The 21,941-nt window shown below is 45.8% G+C and overlaps 2 protein-coding genes across 3 annotated transcripts in view; both read left to right on the top strand.

Moving 5' to 3' along the window:
* The window catches only part of GALNT10 (polypeptide N-acetylgalactosaminyltransferase 10), an 87,297-nt gene extending 80,228 nt beyond the window's left edge, over positions 1-7,069 (top strand). For both annotated transcript variants that reach the window (XM_064388124.1, XM_064388125.1), the window contains exons 11-12: positions 481-630; positions 1,333-7,069. In XM_064388124.1, the coding sequence (XP_064244194.1) occupies positions 481-630; positions 1,333-1,500 (318 nt within the window). In that variant the 3' untranslated portion in view covers positions 1,501-7,069. The remainder of the gene's footprint in view (positions 1-480; positions 631-1,332) is intronic.
* Positions 7,070-10,528: 3,459 nt separating this feature from the next.
* SAP30L (SAP30 like) lies at positions 10,529-16,818 on the top strand. Its single transcript, XM_064387525.1, has 4 exons — positions 10,529-10,861; positions 12,631-12,753; positions 14,387-14,485; positions 16,425-16,818. Exons 1-4 carry the CDS (start codon positions 10,676-10,678, stop codon positions 16,551-16,553), a joined length of 537 nt encoding a protein of 178 aa, XP_064243595.1. The 5' UTR covers positions 10,529-10,675; the 3' UTR covers positions 16,554-16,818.
* The last annotated feature ends 5,123 nt before the right edge of the window (positions 16,819-21,941 follow it).

The following is a 21,941-nucleotide window of genomic DNA, read 5'->3' as shown; positions in this document are numbered from 1 at the left end:
TGCACTCCTGTGGGTGGGGTGGGAAGCTGTGGCTCCTGCTCTCTTGTCCCAGGAGTGTGGGACAGTTTCTCAAGGTGACTGCAGGCTGCCTGTGCAGACTCTGGTGTTCACTGCCAGCGTTAACTCCGAGCTGCTGGAGCTCTCTGGCTTTTTTGCTGGCTGGGAAGGGCTGTAATTGGTCAGCTGCTCACTTAATCCTTGATGTATGTCTGCATTGCAGAGACATCCAGGGCTGCTCTAGTACCCAGGCTGACCAGCATGGCTGGCTGCAGCAGCACAATCTCGTTTCACATTCTATGTGATGGCTGGTACAGAGTCCCCTGGTCAGCAGTCCCTGTCCCCAGAGGCAGGAGGAGTTTTTCCTCTAGAAGATACTGTCCTTCCCTTGAAGCCATCCTGTGGGCACAGGGAACAGCATTGTGCCAGTGACAGTATCACACCCAGTACCAGCCATTGTGAGGCTCCTGTTTGTCCTGACAGGTATTCACCTTCAGCTGGAGAGAGGACATCCGTCCAGGGGATCCTCAGCACACCAAGAAGTTTTGTTTTGATGCCATTTCCCACAGCAGCCCTGTGACCCTCTATGACTGCCATGGAATGAAGGGGAACCAGCTCTGGAGATACCGAAAAGTGAGTCTGTGTGTGTGGGTGTATTCCCATCTAAGGTGTCAAACTGCCTGAGGCGCTTACGTTTCCTCAAAATGTCACCACAATGTTTTATTCCTTCTCTTCGTGTAGCTGTAATGAGAGAATCTGCAGACAACCTGTTGTCATTGTGCCATTGATTAAAAAGAGGTGACTGCCCTGTTTCACTGGTTAGAAAGGTGAGGACCCCAGGGCTCCTGAGCAGAGGACACTCTCAGTGCAGTGTCCCCACAGCTGACAGTGAGGTGGTGCAATGCCCTGGTGTTTGCAAAGAGGTGTTCTGAGAGTTGGTTTGTTCTGAGCACTGCAACGTCCTGCCAAGAGGAGATGAGGATTTATTCATCCTCCTGCTAAGCAATGCTGTTGTAGGCCACAGGTAAGTAAATTGTTGTCTAAGTGCCCTGTCCTGGTCCTTGCAATCTGCTGGCATGGTGCCCAAGAGGGATGCAGCAGGATTCCAGCCAGAGCCCCTGGGAAGCTTCAGAGGGTCCCAGTGCAGGTGAGGGATTGGGCTGCATTCTGTTGGAAGGGGTGGGATGAACCCAGACACTTGTCAACCACTTAAGTGTGGAACAACTTCAGATACACCCAAGTGACATGACTGGTTTTTAAGACTTCTTTCTGTTGATTTTAAAACAACTTTCCTTCTTCACTTAAGCAACCTCACATGAAATTTCTCTCCTCCAGGACAAGACCCTCTACCACCCAGTCAGCAGCAGCTGTATGGACTGCAGTGAGAGTGATCGAAAGATCTTTATGAATAGCTGCAATCCTTCATCTCCAACACAGCAGTGGATATTTGAACACACAAACTCAACCATCTTGGAAAAATTTAACAGAAACCTTGATCTTTAAAAGACTGAAAGAAAAAATATATATATTTTACAATTATAGTTTTTACTGGGGAGGATTACAAAAAAAATTTTTTAATACTTTTTTTTAAACACTTAATGAAGGTAAAAGGGAGAATCTCAGGAGAAGGTTAACTAGCAGGCCAGTCTTTATTGTGAAGATGCTGCATCCTTCTCTTCTGGGGATGGTGGAATTTTAAAGGCTTTGCCAGAGCCACTTCTGTGCTGAGACTGAACAGAAACTCTGTTTTTAGAGGAGTCTGAATGTGTTTCAAATGGCGCTTTTTATTTTTCACCTTTTTTGTTTTGTTGTATTTCCCACTGGGGTCTGGTGTTAAATGATTTTCTTGTCCAGGACCCTACAGGACTTTTTGTAGCTGCTATACCACCCACTGAAGCATTCCCACATAGGTGCTTTATCTTCCAAACCCCATATAAGTAAAATATTGAAGACAAGATTTAAGTCTCCAATCAAAAAAAAAAAAAAAAGCCCATTATTGTAAAATGAAATGTGTATTTTTTTACCCTGAACCAAATGTATTTCAAACAGGTTGAGTATTATTACTTTCCAAATCATAGCTCTGATGAAGGAATGAGCTCTAGTGGAAGTGCAGCCAAGTGTTGGGAATATGGCTGTTGTTATTAGCCATGAGGAATCTGAGTTTCTGGTCCATTCACTTTGCAGTCAGTTTGTCACTCACTGTTGAATCTTCAAGGTGAAAGATTAGCAGAGGGTTTTAAATAATCACAGGTCTTGTAGGGAAAGACTTTATGCTAAGAGCCTTTGGATATCAGGTTCCAAATTTGCCTCTTATAACCTTTTTAGCACAGACATCTCTAGGATTTCTGAGTTAAATCTACTGCGTGAAGACAATTTCCATTCTTCCTTTAGAGGTTTGAAGGCTGAGTTAATTTACACTTGGTGTGAGCAGATTAATTCAGGATAATAAAGTCAGGGCTGAGATTAGCCATTGGTCTTTATCCATTTCTTCATCAGTCTGTAGTTTGTGGTCAGTGGTGTTCTAGCCTTGTGGAAATGTGCTGTTAATCTCTCCTCATTTCCCAGCACCCACAGCACTGTACAGTTTACTGTGACTGGAAATCTGTTTGCTTTACCAGAGATGTGGGACTGATGGACCCATTTTCCTGGTACCCTCTCCTTTGTGCAGTGCAAGGTGTGTTAGCCCTTCTGGTTTGGCTGTGGGATGTACCAGACAATGAACCAGAATTGTCTCCAGGAGCTGGAATGTACTGACACTAAAGAATGAATGGAGGATCATTGGTTCAAGTGTATCTGAAGCAAGTATTTTTTAAAAATCTGATTTGAAATGAAGTTGTTGCAAAAACACATTTACTAGTTCCCCTGCCTTAGTCTTGTACTGAAGGGAGTGGTGGCATTTTCTGGTAAAAGCTGGGAATGGTGATGCAGTGAACAGATGCTGTGTAAATTAGTAAACAGGATTCCTTTGCTAGGAATGGCCCAGCTCCTTGGTTTGTCTAGCTGCCCATGCAGGGGTGTTGCAAAAGTAGCAGGCACCCAGCTCTGGGGTGATGGGGATGGGACCCTTGTGGGATGCTTGGTCAGCATGGTTCATACATTGCCTCTCCTCAGAGGCACAGGGAGGCTCTGCTCTGGGATGTCTTTTGTGTGAAGGCAAGGAGATGCTTCCCTGGTGTCCCAAAGTAGGCAGGGGAGCTCCCTCTGCAGAGCTCCAGAAGCAAGAAGCCCTTTTGTTGCCAGTTGTAGGGTTGTGTCCCATGTTTCAGATGTGCTGGAGGCCATGTAGTGGTGTGCCTGGCAGCTGGGAGCAAACAAGGACAGAGCTGTCTGTCCCCAGAGTCTGCAGTCTGGTGTATTGAGTAGGAGGCTCAGAATCATTTCCCCCTCTCTCATCCACCCAGCTGAGGCCATGTCTGACCTTTCCTGCCACCTTAGCTGGTCCATGAAGTCATGGAGAACAGGAAACATGGGCACTGCATTGCAGCTGGGACCAGGCTTTCAAAATTTTGGTGTCTAAGATTTTGGGAGTGAAGAAAGAAAAAACAGCCCTAGATTTCCCTTACGACAGTTCTGCAGCAGTATTGGATGGAAGTGAGACCAGCTTCAAGCAGAATTGACATCTTACGTTCTCAGTTACTCCAGTATGTCTGTCATTACATCCCTTTGCATTTCTGTGGGAGCCTGAGTCACCTTCCAGCGCTTTGTGTCTGACTGCTGCTTTCCTAAGTTATTAATGCTCTCATTAGCAGAGTAGTGCTGACTGTGGAGCCACTAGATGGCCTGACTAGATGTCTTTATGAATGTTTTAATGCCTGTGGAACAAGAAGCTGTTTGTCCATGAGCAGTGCTAGTTTTTTATAACTGGGACACAATCAGCATATTCTATAAATGGACTGTAGGTTGTTCTGCTTGCAGGTTGCAGCTTTGTGTGTCTTAGTTTTCTAATGAGAGGATTAGCTTCTGTTTCTAAACTGCATGGCTTGCTTTGTACTTGGGCTCACCTTGTGAAGGGAGCCCTCGCTTGGCTCACTGGATTCTTGCTTCAGAGAGAGCTGCAGCAATGAACAGGTCTTTTACCACTTGGTAATCTTAATTTGGAGAGAAAGGTCAGCTCTTAGCAGCTTGGACCAACAGATTAGGCAATAGTTGAGGCAATTCCTGTTTGACAACCACCACCAGTACACAGAAACCAGAGATTTAGTGTCAGTGTTTGTACCAGGTCCGTGTCAGTGTGGTTGATCTCTTTTCTGAAGGTTTGGGATCTGAGTGTGGCAAGAGCCTCACAAATTCTGTATGCTTCTGACCAGCTCACTGGGCTTTGAGCTATTAATTATTTGCATCAGTTACACTTTTCAGTACCCTAGAGGCTTTGTTGACTAATGCAAAGGCTTAATATTAGCCAACCATCCACTGATTGAGAAATATAAGCTGTATTTTATCATCTGCATCTTTAACTGAGCCTTTGCAGGGCAATCTCGTTAATTATTCCAATTACTTTTGGTTATTTGTAAGCAAAATCACTAAAGCATGAGTACATAATCAAATCTTCACATCTGCATGCAAGTCAAGACTGGAGATTAAATAGTGGTGATTATCTAATGCCAAATACATGTTTTCATGTTTTCCCCCCAAAGGTATTGAAATACCCCTCTCTTCATGGCTGCATAAGTTTGCTGCTTTTAAGTATCAGAATCCCAGATAAGAGGGTGTCTGTTATGTTGCATAAAAATACTTTGATTTGCTCTTGAAGCTGTTGTTGATCTATACTGGTGCTAATCTCTAAGGCCTACAGACAGTAAATAGGTTTGGGGCTCTCATGTGTGCAAGGTGTCTTTTCTCATACCTAGGAAATTAATTATCTTTTTCAAACCACAATAGAAGAACGTGTGAGCCGTCCTGAAAGGGGAATACAGCATCATTAAAATAAAGATGTGCCTTTTTAAATGTAAATGTACAGCAAATGCTTAAACTTGAACCATTTCCTAGTGCCTTGCTGGACCAGAGAGGAGAGGGGAAGGGGTTGGGGGATAAGGATGTAAGAGAAAGCTTGACTCCTGCAGGGTTTGTGTGTGGGATTTTTTTTTAATGTCTGATTTTCAGTGCAAAATCTGTGTGAACGACAGTAATTCAGAAGCTCCTGGGTTCCCTCTGTTAAATCGATATGGTTAATGACTCTGGGGAGCTTTGTCACTCCTAATAGGAAGACTTGGAAAGGCTGGCAGCTTCCTCTGGGTGTGCTGTAGCAGCTGAAGCTGTACTGGAAGATGTCTTGGTTAGCTGCGGGATGTTTCACCTCATGGTGAAGGCTCATGATTTCACTAGCATGCAGCATCCTGCATTTTATTTTCTAAGTATGCAAATCACAAATAGTCCCAAAAGCATAGAAAATCTGTAGCAGAAGTCTTTCAGAAGAAATTGATGCTTTCCATCACTGGGAAACTTTTTCAAGAGTGTATTAAAATCTCTAATACAGAAGTAGCAAGAAAGCAATTTCTCAGCCTAACTTTCCTCGTGGTTGGTTTTACAGCAGTCTGTGCACAGGGCTTTGCTTTCCTTTACTACTGGAGTGTTCCAGTCAGCAAACTTTCCTTCTCCCTGCTGCAGTGAGATCAGTGACCTGAGAGTGCAGCAGGCACCAGCAGCATTGCAGGAGCACAGTGCTCTGGGGCTGCTGCAGGGCTGTGACAGCAGCTCTGCTGGCTCACACCACCCAGGGGACACATCTGATAGTCAGATTGGGCAATCATGGAACTGCCAGGTGAAAAGGGAGAAGATTTTATTCTAAATTGTCTTTCAGGATACAGACAGGGACTTAGAATTGATTGGAGAGAAGAGCCAGGCCCTGGCAGTCCGCCTGTCAGGCTTGCAGTCAGAGGAGCCCTGGTAAAGCCTTGTGTGAAACAGCCCAGGTGATGCAGGTGTGCCCTGCATCCCACAGCCACTTCCAGCTGCTGGGTTCATGGATTCTGGGTGCTTTCACAGGTTACACAGCAAAGGGGAGCTGGCTTGTGAGTCAGGAGCACTGGGTGCTGCTCCCAGCTGCCATGGCCAGTTACTTAACTTCAGCAAGGAAAGTCTGTGTGCTGCAATTTCCCAGCTTGTGTAGGATTCACCTTTAAGTGATTTATTTTCTGACCTAATGAGTGTTGAGTCCAGATTTTAAAACAAGCTGGAAATCCTCACCTGGTTCAAGTGGAGGGAGATGCAGTGGGTGGAGAATGGGAAATGAGATCTGAAATTGCCATCAGCATTCAACACAGACTCATCAATTCATTTCACATTCCTCATTAACCAGTCAGATTGATTTATTCACATTATAAATTTGAAGTGTAACCAAAATAAGCTCACTTCCTGCTCTGATTTCTACTTTGTAGTGCCATGTTTTAGCTTGGAGAATCTGTATGGAACTAGGCAATGACACATCATGGAAACCCTAATAAAAAGTCTGTATCTGTTTTTGACTCTGCCTCTGCTAGCTGAGTGCACTCCTTAATTGGCTGCATTTGAGCTTTCTTGATGCTTCTGTATGACCCAAAAGGCTTCAATGATTCCAGCAGTTGTGAGTGATTTGGGAGTTTTATGTAAAGCCATTGGATCAATGTGGTTTTAAATATACTAGTTCAACTCGTGGAGAAAAGTCTTAATCCCTGGTAGTGAGCAAACAAATGTGAACTTCAGCCACAAAACAAGATAAAAACTGATCAAGCTAACAGGCTGAAACCTTAGCCCTTACGATAACAGCAACAAATAGCTTTAGCCTCTAGGGTGAAGAGAATTGGTTTCAAAATGCATTCTCTAGGATCTCGGTGATTAGGTCTAAGTTTGTCTGTACCTTGTACTGCATGCATTTTCTCTGTAAAACTGGATGGTGCCTCTTGAATCAGTGTGTATTTATTTTGTGCGTATTAGGACCAACAGCCTAATATCTGGGGGTGGTAAAGGACTTGTAGCACTTTAATGTAGTAGCTTTCATAAATTGGGAATCATTGATAGAATGCCTAGTGTTTTTAAAGTTGAATGGACTTCCTTTTATAATATATTTAAAATAAATTTTTAATGTGTTTTCTGAAAACGGTGTACGCAGCCATCACTGTCCCTGCCTCTTTTGCTCCAATGATTGATTTCTCTTCTACTTGTGAGAATAAACCCAGCTGCCCTGGTGTGGTGTTCCCCCAGCACAGGTTTCCTGTCACTCCATGCCCAGTGGAACCACGGCTCTAGTGGACAACTTGTGCCCACCCCTGGGGTGGACTGGCCGTGGTAGGGCACACTGGGGAGCACAGAGGAACGGAGAAAACCCGACTGTGACTCTTCTTTCTCTGCCTGTTGGCCTGGGGAGTGACTGCTGGGAGATCCATCCCCATGCCTTGGTTTGCAGGGGAGGGCTTGAACAGCTCATGGCCTTGTTTGTGTTCTGATCTCCACATGGGGAGAGCAGGCTCAGCCCAAGGCAAGAGAAGTATCAGCATGCTCCTGTTCCCTCTAGGACCCTCAGTGCTTCCTGCTGTCACCACTTCATTTCTCAGTGGCCTTCTCAATACTCCTTTTTACCCAGCTCCATTGGGTGAAAAACATTTGAGGGGGGGAAATGGATGGGAGACAAAGAATGAAATGTGTGAAAATCTGTGTGTGGGAAAAGGAGCCTTTCTGGGGAGACCAGCAAGGCATGATCCCCAGGGAAGGCTGTGCTGTGATTCTTGGCCACGGGAACATTGCCCAGGGTAAGTATGTGCCAAAAGCTGTGACAGTTTAAGCATTTTAGCAGGTTCAATATGTGCAACCCCAGGAAAGTGCTGAGGAGAGTGGGAGTCTGGGGGAAGGTGCCACAGCAGTGTTTTCATTGGCCTCCCCAAGGTACTGCGGAAGGAAATGGTCTGATTTCTGATGATGAAAAGTTTAAAAAAACCCTTCTTCCCAGGACATCTCAAGCAGCACAGACCGTTGGAAGAGAAGTTTCTGTCCTGACCCCCCCTGAATGGCTCCATTAAAACACTCAGTTCCCGATGACAGGTACACCACTGACTTCTCTTCAGAGGGGAGTGCTGCTCCAGGTGAGATTTACAGGCCTGCACAGGCTGCCCTAATTTGATTAGAGGCTGACTGGGATGGCCAGGCTATTACTGCTTTAGTGGTACTAAAGCTGCCTGGGTACTGATGGGTTTATGAAACATTGTTTCTCACTTCATTGCAGCTCCCACAAAGAATTATTGGATCAGGTTAGTGATAGATTCCTAATAAAGAATGTCTCTATGAGGCAGTTTATTTTGCAGAAAGCTTGTTCCAGACTAGCAGACTGTGAAATCTGGAGGTTCCCATGAGGATAAATATGCTGAAATAAACTGCAATTATAAAAACACCTCCATGCATTTTTTTTTTAATTTTGTAAGACTGAAAAAAAGGTGTCATCGTGTTAGCCTGAGCAGGAGGTAATTAGCATCGAATTAGCAAACAGACAGTGACAAAAGCTGGGGTTTTTTCGTTCTAGTAAGCATTCCAAAAGGACTTAAAACCTTTTTATCTGCAGGGATGAGAGGTTGCAGCCCCAGATTAAATACAATCTGATGGTCAATACCAGCCTGTTCTGACACTTAGGGTGCCCGTTTCTTCCCAAAATATAGTCAGGGAGCACCTGCACAATCTCCTCCTCAAGGGGACAGGAAGAAGTTCTGCTTATTCCCCTTTATCTCCTTGCTTGCTGTTATTATTATCTGTCCCTACAGTCTGTGGGGTTTGGCTTCCTGAGTGTCAAGATAATCCTTCTGCAAGATTTCCTCAGCCAGTCATTTGATTTTTATTGGTAATGTTAAGATAAAGCCAGAAAGCTTGTTATCAGCAGCTCCGAGATCTCTGTCAGCCTCTTGGTGTTTTCCCTTTCCCCAATACAGGGGAATATCTGTACGGCTTTGCCAGGAGGATATTACTTCAGGCGGGCAGATTCCAATCAGTTTGGTCTGGGGCTTTTATAAGCCGTAGTGTTTCACTGTTTTAGATGTCTTTGCTCTTTGCTAACTGCTTGTTTGCTCCGTGGGTAAAAGCATTTATTTCCACCAGCTTCCCGTGAGAGCGTGTCCCCAGGAGGGTGCACTGTGCTTCTGCGCTGCTCACATGCACAAACAGAAATTACCGATTGCCCGAGGGCACCCGCAGGAAAAGCCAAGACAAGAGGCGGAGCTGTTGAGGAGAATGAAGTCCCTGCCCTCCAGATCTATTCTGAGGCTTGTTTGGTATTCTGAGGAGTGCTTGGAAAATACAGATTTTGGCTTTGCTCAGTTGTCTTGGGCAGAGCTGGTTGCTGCGTGGAGCAGCCTGAGCTGATGGCCAAGGGCTTTGAGGAGTCTCTTTCTTGCGAAGGTATTTTGTGTGATTGAGCGCAGCTCACCCAGCGCTCGCATTGTTCCGTGTGCAGGATTGCAGGCTTTGAAGTCATTTTGGTCTACAGAACCTTTCTTCTGTCAGAGCAGAAAGTCCTTTCTTCAGGAAGATGAAATCCTTTTGCTTTCAGAGCTGCTCAGGAACCTCTGACAACAGCATTTGCTGTCTGGTATTACAGAAGTCACAGCATTTCCAGAAGTTGCATCTGCTCTTCACAAATCAGCAGGAATTTCATTCTTTCCCTGCCATCCCCCACTTTGCCTTCCCCTTTTTTCATTTTTGGGGAGGTTTGGGGGTTGGGGTGAGTGGGTTTTGTTGGGTTTTTTTTCGGGGGGGGGGGGGTTCTTTTTGGTTTAGTTTTTTGGTTGTTTTTTTTTTTTTTTTCCCTTAAGATGAAAAATTCAAAGTTTAAAGTCATTGCTTTGAGAAACACTTCTCCAGGTCCCATCTTTTCACTATCCCTGCTTTTGTGACCGGGGGGAAAAAAAAGAAAAAAAAAAAATAAATATTGTATTTCTTATAACATAAAAAATTACATTTCAGCCAGACACTCCAGCCTAGGCGATGACCCAAGAACAGGCATTTGTGGCTGTGCCGCCCCGAGTTCGGTGCGAGGCCGGGTGGGAGCCGCAGCTCCCGGCCTGTTACGGTTCAGCGCCGGCACAGGAGCGGTGCCGGTGCGGCTGCAGGAGCCCGCGGTCCCGCGGCTGCATGCGGGCGTCCCGTGCGCGTCTGGGCAGCAGGGGAAGCCCAAAGGCCGGCGGGGCCGGAACGCCTGCCGCCTCCTCCGGGCGGGAGCAGCCCGGCACCTGCGGAGCAGCGCGGGGAGCGCCCGGCTCCCCTCAGCTCCGGCCGGGCCGAGCCGCCGCTCCCTCCGCGCGCCCCTCACGGCGACCTTCCGGCTGCGGGGGCCGGGCGGCGGCGGCGGACGGACAGCTCCTGCTACCAATCGGCGCTCGGAGCGGCGCGGGGCGCCCCGCCCCTCCAGCCGCGCGGACCAATCAGAGCCGCGCCTGCGGGCCCGGGGCGGGACTTCCGCGGCCGGGGAGGCGGTTTTGTGTGTGCGAGCGCTGCGCGGTCCCGGCTCCCCGCGGGCGGCGGCGCTTGGGGGGCCCGGCCCGGCCCGACCCCGCGGGCAGCGCTGAGCGGCGGCGGCGGAGGGGGGGTCCCCTCCCCTGCCGTAGTGGGGGGCCCCCGCGGAGGCGGCGGGGTCCCCCCGAGGGCGCGGTAGTGACGGCGGCTCGTCCCCCGGTTGGTCCCCCGGTTGTCGGCTCCCCGCGCGGGGTGAGGGGCGGGCAGGTGGGCGATGAATGGGTTCAGCACCGAGGAGGACAGCCGGGATGGGCCGCCCGCCGCCCCCTTTTACGGCCAGAGCTGCTGCCTCATCGACGACGGGGACCGCTGCGTGCGCCCCGCCGGCAACGCGTCCTTCAGCAAGAGGATCCAGAAGAGCATCTCGCAGAAGAAGCTGAAGCTGGACATCGACAAAAGTGTGAGTGCGGCCTCGGCCGGGGCTGCCGGGCGCTGCCGAGCCCCGCGGAGCGGCGGCCGGGCCGGCCCCAGCCGCCACCGCACTGCGGTGCCTCCGGGGAGCTGCGGATCCGCCCGGCGAGCCGAGCTCCCGGGGGCCGGGGGGGTTCGCCTGGCCCTGAGGGCTGCGGCCGGGCTGCGTGAGGCGCTGCCGCTGCCTCCGCACCGCCGCTGCCCCTCCTCAGCCTCGCAGCGCTCGGGAAGGGGAAGGACGTGCCTGGGTGGACCCGGCTGCTCCGCGGGCGCACAGCCGGCTTTTCCCCGCGGCGCTGCCCGGCTGCTGAAGCACAGCGTAGCTAAAGCGCTGAGCAGGAGGCGGGTGGTGTGCGGGGAAGCTGGCGGTGCTTCGCAGGCACGGGTGCCGTTCCCACTGCGGTCTCGGGTTGGAAAGGCTGGTGCTGGCAGGTGAAAGCAGCGCTGTGGTTGCCGCTTCGGTCAGGCGGCACTGACGTGACTTATTAAATTGGTTAAGAATTGGTGTTGTGGTGAGGCAGGTTGAAGAGCGAGCCGGCAGCGAGGTGTGCTGCCTCTCCGGCGGGGTTTGTTCGCGCACGGAGCAGCCCGGTTTGCTGCCTGATGACATTGACAGCTGTCAGCTCCAGATACAAGCGGGTTATTTGCCCAGCGGAGGAACAGGCAGAGCGGAGCAGATCACAGAAGGAATTTCTCAGAAGTGGCTTCGTTAACGGAATTCAGCTCTGCACGCTTTTTTTCGCCTGATCTGTAAAGATCAAAACCGCTGAAAACAAAGCAGAAGCAAAAAAAAAAAAAAAAAAAAAGGTGAAGTTTTGAGTCAGTCTGTTTGGCAGCTCCCCCAGTTGGTTGGGTCCCTTCTGCACAGCCAAAATGCATCGTGTCACGGGAAAAGTGACTCAGTTTGAAACATATTCTTGAAAAATAGAGCATTTCTCCCAGTTGTAGTTCTCAGCAGATTTGTCTAGTGGCGTAGTAATTTCTTGCATTTTAGAAATGAGTCTTTGTTGACAGATGCCAGGCTTTAGAAACAAAAAGGGGAAGTGAGACTAATGCAGTCAGAACAAAGGGAAAGTGTAAAGCAGGCTGCATAGAGTGATTTTGGATGTAGAGTGCCTGTGTTATCTGAAGATATTTTGCCTTATAGATACCAAATAATTTTGATCTTTTTAAGTCCTTTGTTTTGCTAACTCTAGTGAGATAATATTTGTTAAAAGGGAGGTTCCATTGCTGAACAAGCAATAGGAAGGAGGCTATTCTGCATTTGATCTGTTTGTTTTAATTGAGGTGATCAGCCCAAGTTTTATTTGTCAAGGTTATGAAACACTTGCCTGAATAATTCTGTGTACTATTCAAGCCAGAAACTTCACAAGAATGGAATAGAATAACACGTTTTTTTTGGTATTTGGTAGTTACCTGCTAGTAAGTCCTGAAATAAATGCACTTCCTCCAGACAAGCACCCATTTTTTTCCTTGACGTATGATTGCAGCCATAAAAAAGGAATTTATTATCTGCAGAGGTTCAATTCAGCTGTAGCTTGGGTTCTTTGTTTTCTTTGCCTTTAGTCTTTGTAAGGTGAGTTATCTCTGAATAAAGAGTGTGATATCAGGGCTGGGATTTGAGATTAGAAATTCCTTGATGTCAGTCGGTCATGCCAACTTGAGAGATGCACCTGACACTGGTGTTGAAGAGGCTGCTGTTGGATGCTCTTTCACACTATCTTTTTTGATTGCCTTTTTACCACTTCTGGTTCTCAGGTGAGACATCTGTACATTTGTGATTTTCACAAGAACTTCATTCAAAGTGTGCGGAACAAAAGGAAGAGGAAGACGAGCGATGATGGAGGCGACTCTCCTGAGCACGACACGGATGTTCCGGAGGTTCGTGGGCTGCTGTACCCCTTCTTAGCATGCTGAGCTTCCACTTGGATGTTCTCATAGATCAGAAAATATTTCTATTTTAAATTGCAAGGCCATTGAAGCTGCTGTGGAGTTTCTTTTACTTTCCAGGAGGAGTTTTTTCTAACGTGTGGTGTCCTGATTTTCTTCATTCCCCTATGAGTTCTTTGCCCATGTAAAGTTTTCTATAAAAAGAGGTGTGATAAGGTAACTCCACAGCTTCATGTATGTACAGTTAAAATTGTATTTGATGCTATTTTTTTAAGGCTAAAAATAAGTTCTTTTTGGTGGTGTCTGATGCCCCAGCATAATTCCTTATTACTTAGTATGCATCATTTTGCAAATACACTGCAGAATTCAATAGGTCACTGCCTTTGATTGGGTATTTGATACCCGTGGATATTGAGCTGCTCCAGAGATTTGCATATATGGTATTTTTAGCATTATTTAAAACTACCTTTAAATAGTTTGTGACACATTTTTATTTTCAGGAGATAGGCCTGGGGGAAGTTTTCTGTGATACGAGAACTCTAGAATAATCCTTTCTCTGTGCCACTGCATGCTGCACTTGCTTCAGTGATGTTTCTGGTACTGTTGACATGGCAAAAGTTGTGCAGAGGTGATGTTCAGAGAAGCAGAGCGTGGTCACAGTCAGCAGAGCCCTCTGCTGGAAATGCCAACCCTATTGGCAAAAAGCTGTTTATTTCTGAAAGGAAAAAAAAAAAAAGCCACCAAGAGTAATTTTGCCAGCAAAGCTGTGTCTTGGTGCAAAGCTGGTGCACACACCTCCTGTGTGGAGGTGTTGAAAGAGTAGCAAGTTTTTGGTATGGGGTGTTTTTTTGAGATAACCTGACCTTTTTTTATCACTGTTCATGTTTCCATTCTACAAGCTTCTCCATGAAAACTTTCCTGTTCAAGCTTTGCAGTAGTTGCCAGGGTGATTGCTGAAGACCCAGTTGGCATCTAAAAATGCTCTGGTAGAGCACAGAGTATTTGGTGACTGAAACCTGATGGATGCACGTCACCCAGCTGAACTGGGAACTCTGCACCGTGTCAGTTTTAATGTCATTTCCCTCTCAGTTTTCAGCAGAGATTCCTTTTGTCTTTGAAACTTGGCATTTCCCACATGATCTTCATTTTCCCTGCTGTAACCTCGCCACCACCCCCTTTGCTTCTAAACTCTGCACTTCCTATTTAAGTATTTGAATTTCATTTCATCTCTGCACTCTGTTTTATGTCACAAGCCGTTTGTTCAGTGCCTGCTAAATTGTTATTTCATGTGTGAGCTTTTTAAACCTTGTGGGAACAAAAGGTTCCCCTTTGCTTGGAGGTTGCAGAGGTGTAATTGAGAGCAGAAATTGGCCAGCAATTCTGTTGACAGCATGTGAACCAGAACAAAAATTTCTATTTCCCTGAGGCTATTTTGGTCCTTTAGCATTAACAAATACAAAATATACTTAGGTTTGTCAGTAAGACAAGCCAGTGTGGTTCTGAATGCAAGCAAGGAGAAGCCCTGTTGAGGAAGAAGTAGTTCTTTTTAGATATTTTTAGATAAAATAACCACTCATAGAAGCTAAAGGTAGTGCTCATGCCCTCTTCTCTTTGTCACTTCCAGGTTGACTTGTTCCAGCTCCAAGTGAACACCCTGCGACGTTACAAGAGACATTATAAGTTGCAGACTAGGCCTGGACTCAACAAGGCTCAGCTTGCAGAAGTAAGTGAGGACAGCAGTGGTGTTATCTCTGTTACAGGAAAACTTTTTATCTCCTCTGTTCAAGGGCACATTTTGTGGGCACTCACACTTGTGGGACTCCCTGGTATGGACCAAGTGCCCACTGGAAGGTTTCAGGGAATGATGCCAGCAGAAAGCTGCCTGCTTCCTTTCACCTGGTTCAGGCTTAGAAGCCACAGACACTGGCTGTTGAAAGCCTGTTTTAGTAACTTACTTGTCTCTGCTTCCTTTCCCACCTTTTTCCTAGTCCCAGTTGGTGCCCTTTCGGGAGCAGAAACAGGACCCAGTTTTTGGGTGTTATGTGGGGATGGCTGCTCAGCTGAAAGTCAGACTTAACCCACTAATCATCTCCCTCTATGCTCCTGTTAGTTTTTCTTTCCTTACAGGCACTTGAACTTGTTGGAATTGCTTATTATTGAAGGCAGCATCACTGTCCATGGATTCAAATTCTTCATTTCCCTCCTTTGTCCTAACGATTCTGTGTTATAAAAGGCTTTTTTCTTAAGGGCCTCTGCTGCTTTCTCACCATATGGGCTGTTTGTTCAGAAAGAACTCTCTGTATCTCTCTGGTATTTGGGCAAGTTGTGCTTGCTGTGCTTCTGCTCTCTTTCTTTCCTTGATCTGAAGCCATGCTGTGGGAAAAATCTTCTCTAAACTTGTAAAAACTGTAGTAGTTACTGATTAGTACTGAGGTTGATTTTGTAAGTTGTGGCTTTCACAACTGTCTGCCTAAAACTGGCTGGTTTGCTTTTACTTTTGCTTTAAAGAACAAAAGCCTGACAGACCAAAAAGTCAGCAAGACACTGTCTTCCTCTCTTTCAAAGTCATCCAGGGAGTGAATATTTAGAGTATAGAGAATGTGCAGTGTAGGGCATGTAGGAGTAAGTTGAATGAAGTAGGGTGGGGTTGTTCCTTATTAGCAGTCCTGATTTGTCATATTTTAACCAACCAATTCATGTCTGTCAGCTGCCTCCTGCCATGAAGGACTGCCTGCTTAAGGAATTTACCATGAATGTACCCAAGAGGAAAGAAAAGATCAATTACTGTGCAGGTGGAAAATAAAGGGAGCCTAACTTAAAGCTGTCACATAGTTCCCAGATTTCCTGTGAAGCCTGAGCAGCTCTGACTCTATGCTGGATCCTGATCCACCTCCCATACTTCAATCACTGCTGCCTGAGGCTATTTCACTTCTCATGCTATCCCACTGTAAGGGAAACTCCAGGTTCCATAAATCTCCTTGGAGTGACCTATTGCTCAACCTGCATCAGAATTCTGTTCTAGAGCTGTGTTGGGTACCAAAAAAAGAGTTTCTTCTGTGTGAGGAGCAGGTCTTGTCCAGCTCCAGCATGTTTTCTATATTCATTTCCTAAGGAAAAAGCAGCTAATGTTTCAGGGCTTATGCTACTGTCAGAGAGGGGTAGCCCTAACCCAACCCTAACCCTCCCATTGCAAATTCCCTGCTGTTCCTTTCAGTGAAAACTTAAGAGGAAATCTTTTTTGATAAAACTTTGCTACACCTGGTTCACACAGCAAAGTGCTGCAGTGTTTCTGACACTCTGCTTCAAAACACGGGGAGGTGCAGGGAAAACTCGCTCGCCAAATAATCTCAGCACAAAATGTCGCTGAGTGGAAGCTGTGCTGCTTTGGCAGGAGGACATTCTGGCTTCCAAATTCCTCTTGTAGGTTGGCTGCAAATCCTGCTGACATAGCAAGGCTATGCTGTGTTCATACACACATTCCAGCTGTAAAGAGAGAGGGAGGTAAATGAGGACTGACAGTTGGAATTGGTGCATGTTTCACTCAAAGGATAATGCGCTCAGTGGCCATAAAATCGTTTCTGGAAAGTGAAGAGAAACCCTGTTCTGATGATTTCTAGTTTTTAATTCCAGCATTTCTGTCTCTTTACCTGTTGTTCTTCTAGACTGTCAGTCGTCATTTCAGGAATATTCCAGTGAATGAGAAGGAGACACTTGCATATTTCATCTACATGGTGAAGAACAACAAGAGCAGGCTGGACCAGAAATCGGAAGGCAGCAAGCAACTTGACTGAAGATTAACAAGACTTGGAATAAGAGAGACCTTGAAGGAACATGTGGTATTGTGCATTTTAGGTTTATAAAAACTGTTAAAGTATATTGTAAATTTTTTTTAAATGCAGTGTCTGAATGACAGAAAAAAATATAGACATTCTTATGAGGAGTATTTGAAAACATGTGCCCAGCATGTTTCCGAAGACTTCTTCCCCTCATTTCAAAGTCATATTGGAATAAAGAAATGAGGATAATGGGGAAACCAAATAAATCTGTAGAACTGTGGAGTTTGTCAACTTGGTGTTTTAAACCATTTCTGGAAATCTACATCTCAGTGCAATTCAAATGCCAGATGGATTTTTTTTCACTGAATTCAGGCTGCATCACAAACCACCATGCAGTTTGTCTTGGTACAGGACTGGAAGAGCAGCAGAGATAAAATTCATGATCAAGGTGCATGGGTCAGAAGTTTGTCTGAAGCTTGCTGCTCACCTACACATGCTCTGTCTTGCCTTGAGTCAGTGCTTCAAGTCCCAAACTTCTACAAATGCTCCAGTTCACCAGATCTACTCCAGTGAACACTACTTGACCAGTCTGAAATTGATGGGGTTTTTTTGCCATTTTTTTCCTTCCGACCCCATCCGACACAGATGCCAACCAACTCTCTGCAGTCTCTTTTCTAATTTCTTTTAAGAACTCATTAATTAAATTTTCTGTAAGCATTTAAAAATTTCTGCATTCCTCTGAATGTGGTATTAAGGCAAACACAACCTATGTGCTGTGTCTGATCATGTTGGTAGAAGTGCTTATTTAATTGATTTATGCATACTTCAGTGATGGTAGGTGAAACAATGGCTTGAGACATCAGTCTCTTAATTTCTGTGTCAGGTCAGTATCGGTCACAAGTGATGTGCATTTTATACTGAAGCTTTAGCAGGTGTGACAGAACTGCTGTGTGCATTCAGGGGCTCTGTTTAGTATAAATCAGATTTATGGGTGAGGAACCATAACCAGGGCAGTGATCTGACTGGAGCATTTCATGATACATTTCATTTCCCTTTGCAATGGGCAAGAAGCAGCAAAGCATTTGCCTTTCATGAACATTACATGTGCTTTCATGAGAGCTGTGTGAGTGAGGGTGGCACACTGGTGCTCCCTGACAGGGCACTGTAGGAGGAGATCACCCTGATTTTATTTAAAGCCGAGGTGTCCTTACAGATAATAGTGATTATTTTGGCAAAAGGAGATTTTAAAAGTGTTGGTTGTGACTGACTGTTCTCCAGTGACCTCAAATTCTCTTCAGGGGAACTCATGATTTAAAGCACTGCTCTGTTTCTTTGCTGTCCTGACCAGTGTCTCCATTCTGGTACAAGATGCCAAGACTCCACATTGAGAGGATATTCTTAACAAGCCTTAAGCAACAGAATGAACAGTAGAAAACTTCAGCTAGCATTTTGTAAAGGACAGGTTTTCTTATTTCAAAACTGGATGAAGTTTTGTTTAAGAGCTAAACACACTGGTCATGGTCCCAGCTTAGTACTGCATTGTGTTTTGTAAGGCATGAAGGGTTCACTTAGTGAAGCTCTTGTTAAAGCTCTCCCAGGGTCTCTTTAAAATTGAAATCACAGTTTAAAGCAAGTTGTTCACATCACTCTGAATTGTTTGCTAATACTCCAAAAAACATGTTCAACAAACTTCAACATGTCTTAAGTCCTGTGTCACAGGCAGAAATACTCTGTTATGGTACATGTCCCATTTGTGACATCTGCGGAGTGTGATTATTTCAGCATTTCCTTGTTCAATTCTGTGTGGATTTTTAGAACATCATACAAGAGAGAGGTTCAGGGAATGAGGAGAGAATGTCTTGTGTCAGTATTTCATGAATGTTTAAAAATTTCCTATTTGTGCTGGTCCTTTCCTTATTGAAAGGGTGGAGTAGTTCCCACATCAGTCAACATGATCTGGCTTCTCTCATTCAGGACAGATGGTGAGAAGGGTACATTCTCTGACTGCATGTTAACCTCCAAAGTGCTCATGTAATCAGAGGATGTTACCAGGGGAAAATGAGTTTCTGAGTTGAGAGGATCATGCCTCATAGTGATTCTTCCCCTGCACTGGGCACTGGTGAGGGCACACCTCGAGTGCTGTGTTCAGTTCTGGTCCCCTCAGTTCAGGAAGGACATTGAGGTGCTGGAGCAGGTCCAGAGAAGGGAAGCAAAGCTGGTGAAGGATCTGGAGCACAGGTCCTGTGAGGAATAGCTGAGGGAGCTGGGGCTGCTCAGCCTGGAGAAGAGGAGGTTCAGGGGACACCTTCTCATTCTCTGCAGCTCCCTGACAGGAGGGTGGAGCCAGGGGGGGGTTGGCCTCTTCTCCCCGGCAACCAGGGACAGGACAAGGGGGAATTGCCTCACGCTACACCAGGAAAGTTGAGGTTGGACATTAGGAGGAATTTCTTCACAGAAAGGGTGATTAAATATGGGAATGGGCTGCCCAGGGAGGTGGTGGAGTCACTGTCCCTGGAGGTGCTTATGGAAAGACTGGCACTTGGTGCCATGGTCTGATGGACGCGGTGGTGTTTGGTCATAGGTTGGACTCGATGATCTCAGAGGTCTTTTCCAACCTAATTGATTCTGTGATTCTGTGATTCTAGACCAAAACTGTAAAAATGTAGTTTGTTTGGGATTTACTTTTTTTTGTGGTTGTATTTTATTTTTGTTTTATTTTTAAGAGTAAATAAATCTGTTGGGGTGTTTTAGTAGCCAGCAGCAAAATGATTCTTTTCAAGGAAATACAGTGGCAGGTTCCATCTGTTCAGGTGTATTCACTGGAATGCTTTTGCGCCGAGGTGGTATCCAGGAAACTTTTCTTTTCTTTTTTTCCTGAAGTAGTCAATTGATGTTAAACGTGATCCTTGTTGGTTTCACTGCTAAAGCAATTATACTTTTTTGAAAAAAAAAAATTCTTAGTGAAGTGTGATGATGAAGAGATGTTTACCAGCCATTAGCAGTTGTTTATAAGGTGGAAAGCTTGGAGGCAAGACACCAAAGAAGCAGAAGAATCTTTGGCTGTCAGACCCCATGGCCTTATAAACCCCTTGCAAATGCCTTATTACCTTGTTCTCAACTTAGCTAGAGCAAAACACCTTGAGCAACAGAAAGCTGATGGTCTTGTTGGAAGGGACAGCCACTTGCTGGCTCCCGTGCTATGAACTGAAACCACATGTCAATTCAGTAGCAATATCCATGTTCAGGGTGCCTGTGATTCTTGAAAAGCATTTAGTGTCTAATAACCAGAAAACGCAACAATGCAATTGTCGTTGTGTACGATACCGTGCTGTGTGTTCGATTCCTTATGCTGCATGCCAAGTAAAAAAAGGAAAAAAAAGACTTTCCAACTTTTTATTTTAAATGTCAAATTAAATGTGTTTGAACCTCACACTTGTGAAGCCATGAGGTGGGACATTTTCTCAGCACTTTTAGATGGGACTTGTTGGAAAGGTGTAAGACCCAAATCGCTTTGGCTGGTATGATAAGATTTTTTTTTTGCATTTTGCTTTTCACAGATGGGCCTTAAATTCTGTCTAGCTTTGAACCATGGAGCACAAGCCTTGGGGGCATGGAGGATGACCAGATGTCATCTTCTATTTATAATAGTGGAAGTTTATTTCTTACAAGCCTGCATAGGTGACATTCACCCTGGGGCAGAGAAATTGTCTCTGAAGGTCTCCAGCCATTATATAGCCTAATGCAATTCCATAGCCTAGCTCAATTCTCATTGCAGAGTTCCATTAACTTAATTAGAGTTCTGAATAGATCCAAAGCCATTAGTATGCAATCCAAATAATGCAGAAACATCTCTTCTGGGGTTAATTTCATCCTGTATGCTGACCCTCTGCTCACTTCAAGGGAAGAAGAAGAAATCATTGCTGGTAGTTATTGGCTTGAGCTCAACTCAGGGGAGTTGGAAGCATGCAAAGACTCGAGTCAGTAGCAGCCTGATGGCTGAAAAGTGCAAACACATCCAAGGAGGCTCTGTTAGAATGCAGTTTTCAAAATTTCATAATCTGAAAGATTATTGTATATCAACCTGAAGTAAACTATTGCAGTAAAAATTAATGTTTCTTTTGCCAGGCACTTTAGATGCTCAGCCTGAGAAAAGCAGAGCTTTGTACCACTTCTCTCCAGTATTCTGGTGTCCCAGTTTTCCTTGGAAATGTGGCTGTAAACCACAGATACCCCAGGGTGCAAGAATTGACCAGAACATGTCAAGCCTAGCATTTCAAGTGAGTCTAAAGTGCAAGCTGGGTTCAGAGAGGCTTTGAACACAAGAGCTGAAATAATCTACAGTAAATGGGAGTTTTCATGTGGGTCATGATGGCACAGGGAGGGTGAAGCAGGACATGGCCCACAGGGAGACTGAACAAAACACATTTCCACAGCAGCAGCAGCGTGGAGGGAGATTTGTTCTGTGTCAGCTCTTGTGATGGATGTTTTATGAGAGGGGGAGGAGGGTGAGCTGTGCACTTTACATCTTTTGGTTGAGCCAAATGTAAATACCAATGGGAGATCTTCAGCAGGAACTGCAGTTGCAGGGGAGAGGAGGGGTCTGCTGAGGGACTCTGTTTAAGTTCACAGATTGCTGGACTGCCTGGAGCACTAGAGTCACTTTGTGTCTACAGTTTAGAAACGTGGGTAATACAAGGTGGCCTCCCTTCCAAAAGGAGTCCTTGTGCTGCCCAGAGTAAGGACAGAAGAGTCCCAAAGGTGAAGGAATGTTATTGATGCCTCACTCCTCGTGTCACTGATGCCCTTTAACCATCTCTAGCTTATCAAGTTAGGGAGTTCCCATTTTCCACTTTCAAAGTGTAAATGAACTGTTAGGATGTAAGATACTCCTTGCACTTTTCACAGCTATCCCTGATCTCCTGTTTTTGACTTGCTTGTGAACACAGCTGTTTGGGATGAACTAAATGCTTGAACAAAGTGTGGGGAGAGGGGGAGGCTCCTGCTTTAAACCTGAACTTCCCTTGCAAGCAGCTCTGCAGGCCATCCTGTGCATCAGCAGGCTCCAGGAGCCTCTGGCTCACCTGAGCCTTACCAGGGCTGGGTTTACTCCTGTCTGCTCCACAGCTGCTGCAGGGGAGGTGGGTGGCAGGTAACTTGCAGAATGGTTTGGAGTCTTCTGGCAGGCTTACTGGGAGAGAAAACTGTGTTCCCTCTTCTGTTTCTGGCCTCCATGTGTTGTGCTGATCTTATGCCAAATGTTTTGGACACCTTGTATTTTTAACTGTGTAATATAGCTGTGTATTGTTAAAGCAACTTAGTAACTTATAGCAAAAACTGTAGAACTCATTTCTCTGAGGTGTAGGAAATGTCCTGCTTCCACTGTGTATGAGACTTTAACTCTGT

The sequence above is a fragment of the Passer domesticus genome, chromosome 13 (genome assembly GCF_036417665.1).
Source record: "Passer domesticus isolate bPasDom1 chromosome 13, bPasDom1.hap1, whole genome shotgun sequence".
In the NCBI taxonomy this organism is placed as follows: domain Eukaryota; kingdom Metazoa; phylum Chordata; class Aves; order Passeriformes; family Passeridae; genus Passer; species Passer domesticus.
This window is presented reverse-complemented; position numbering and strand designations above follow the sequence as displayed.

Bases quoted from the DNA above. Each gene is read 5' to 3' on its own strand.
- SAP30L (XM_064387525.1), top strand. From the start codon at position 10,676: ATGAATGGGTTCAGCACCGAGGAGGACAGCCGGGATGGGCCGCCCGCC. The intron at 10,862-12,630 runs GTGAGTGCGGCC...TCTGGTTCTCAG, and splicing joins AGCTGGACATCGACAAAAGT to GTGAGACATCTGTACATTTG. The intron at 12,754-14,386 runs GTTCGTGGGCTG...TGTCACTTCCAG, and splicing joins ACGACACGGATGTTCCGGAG to GTTGACTTGTTCCAGCTCCA.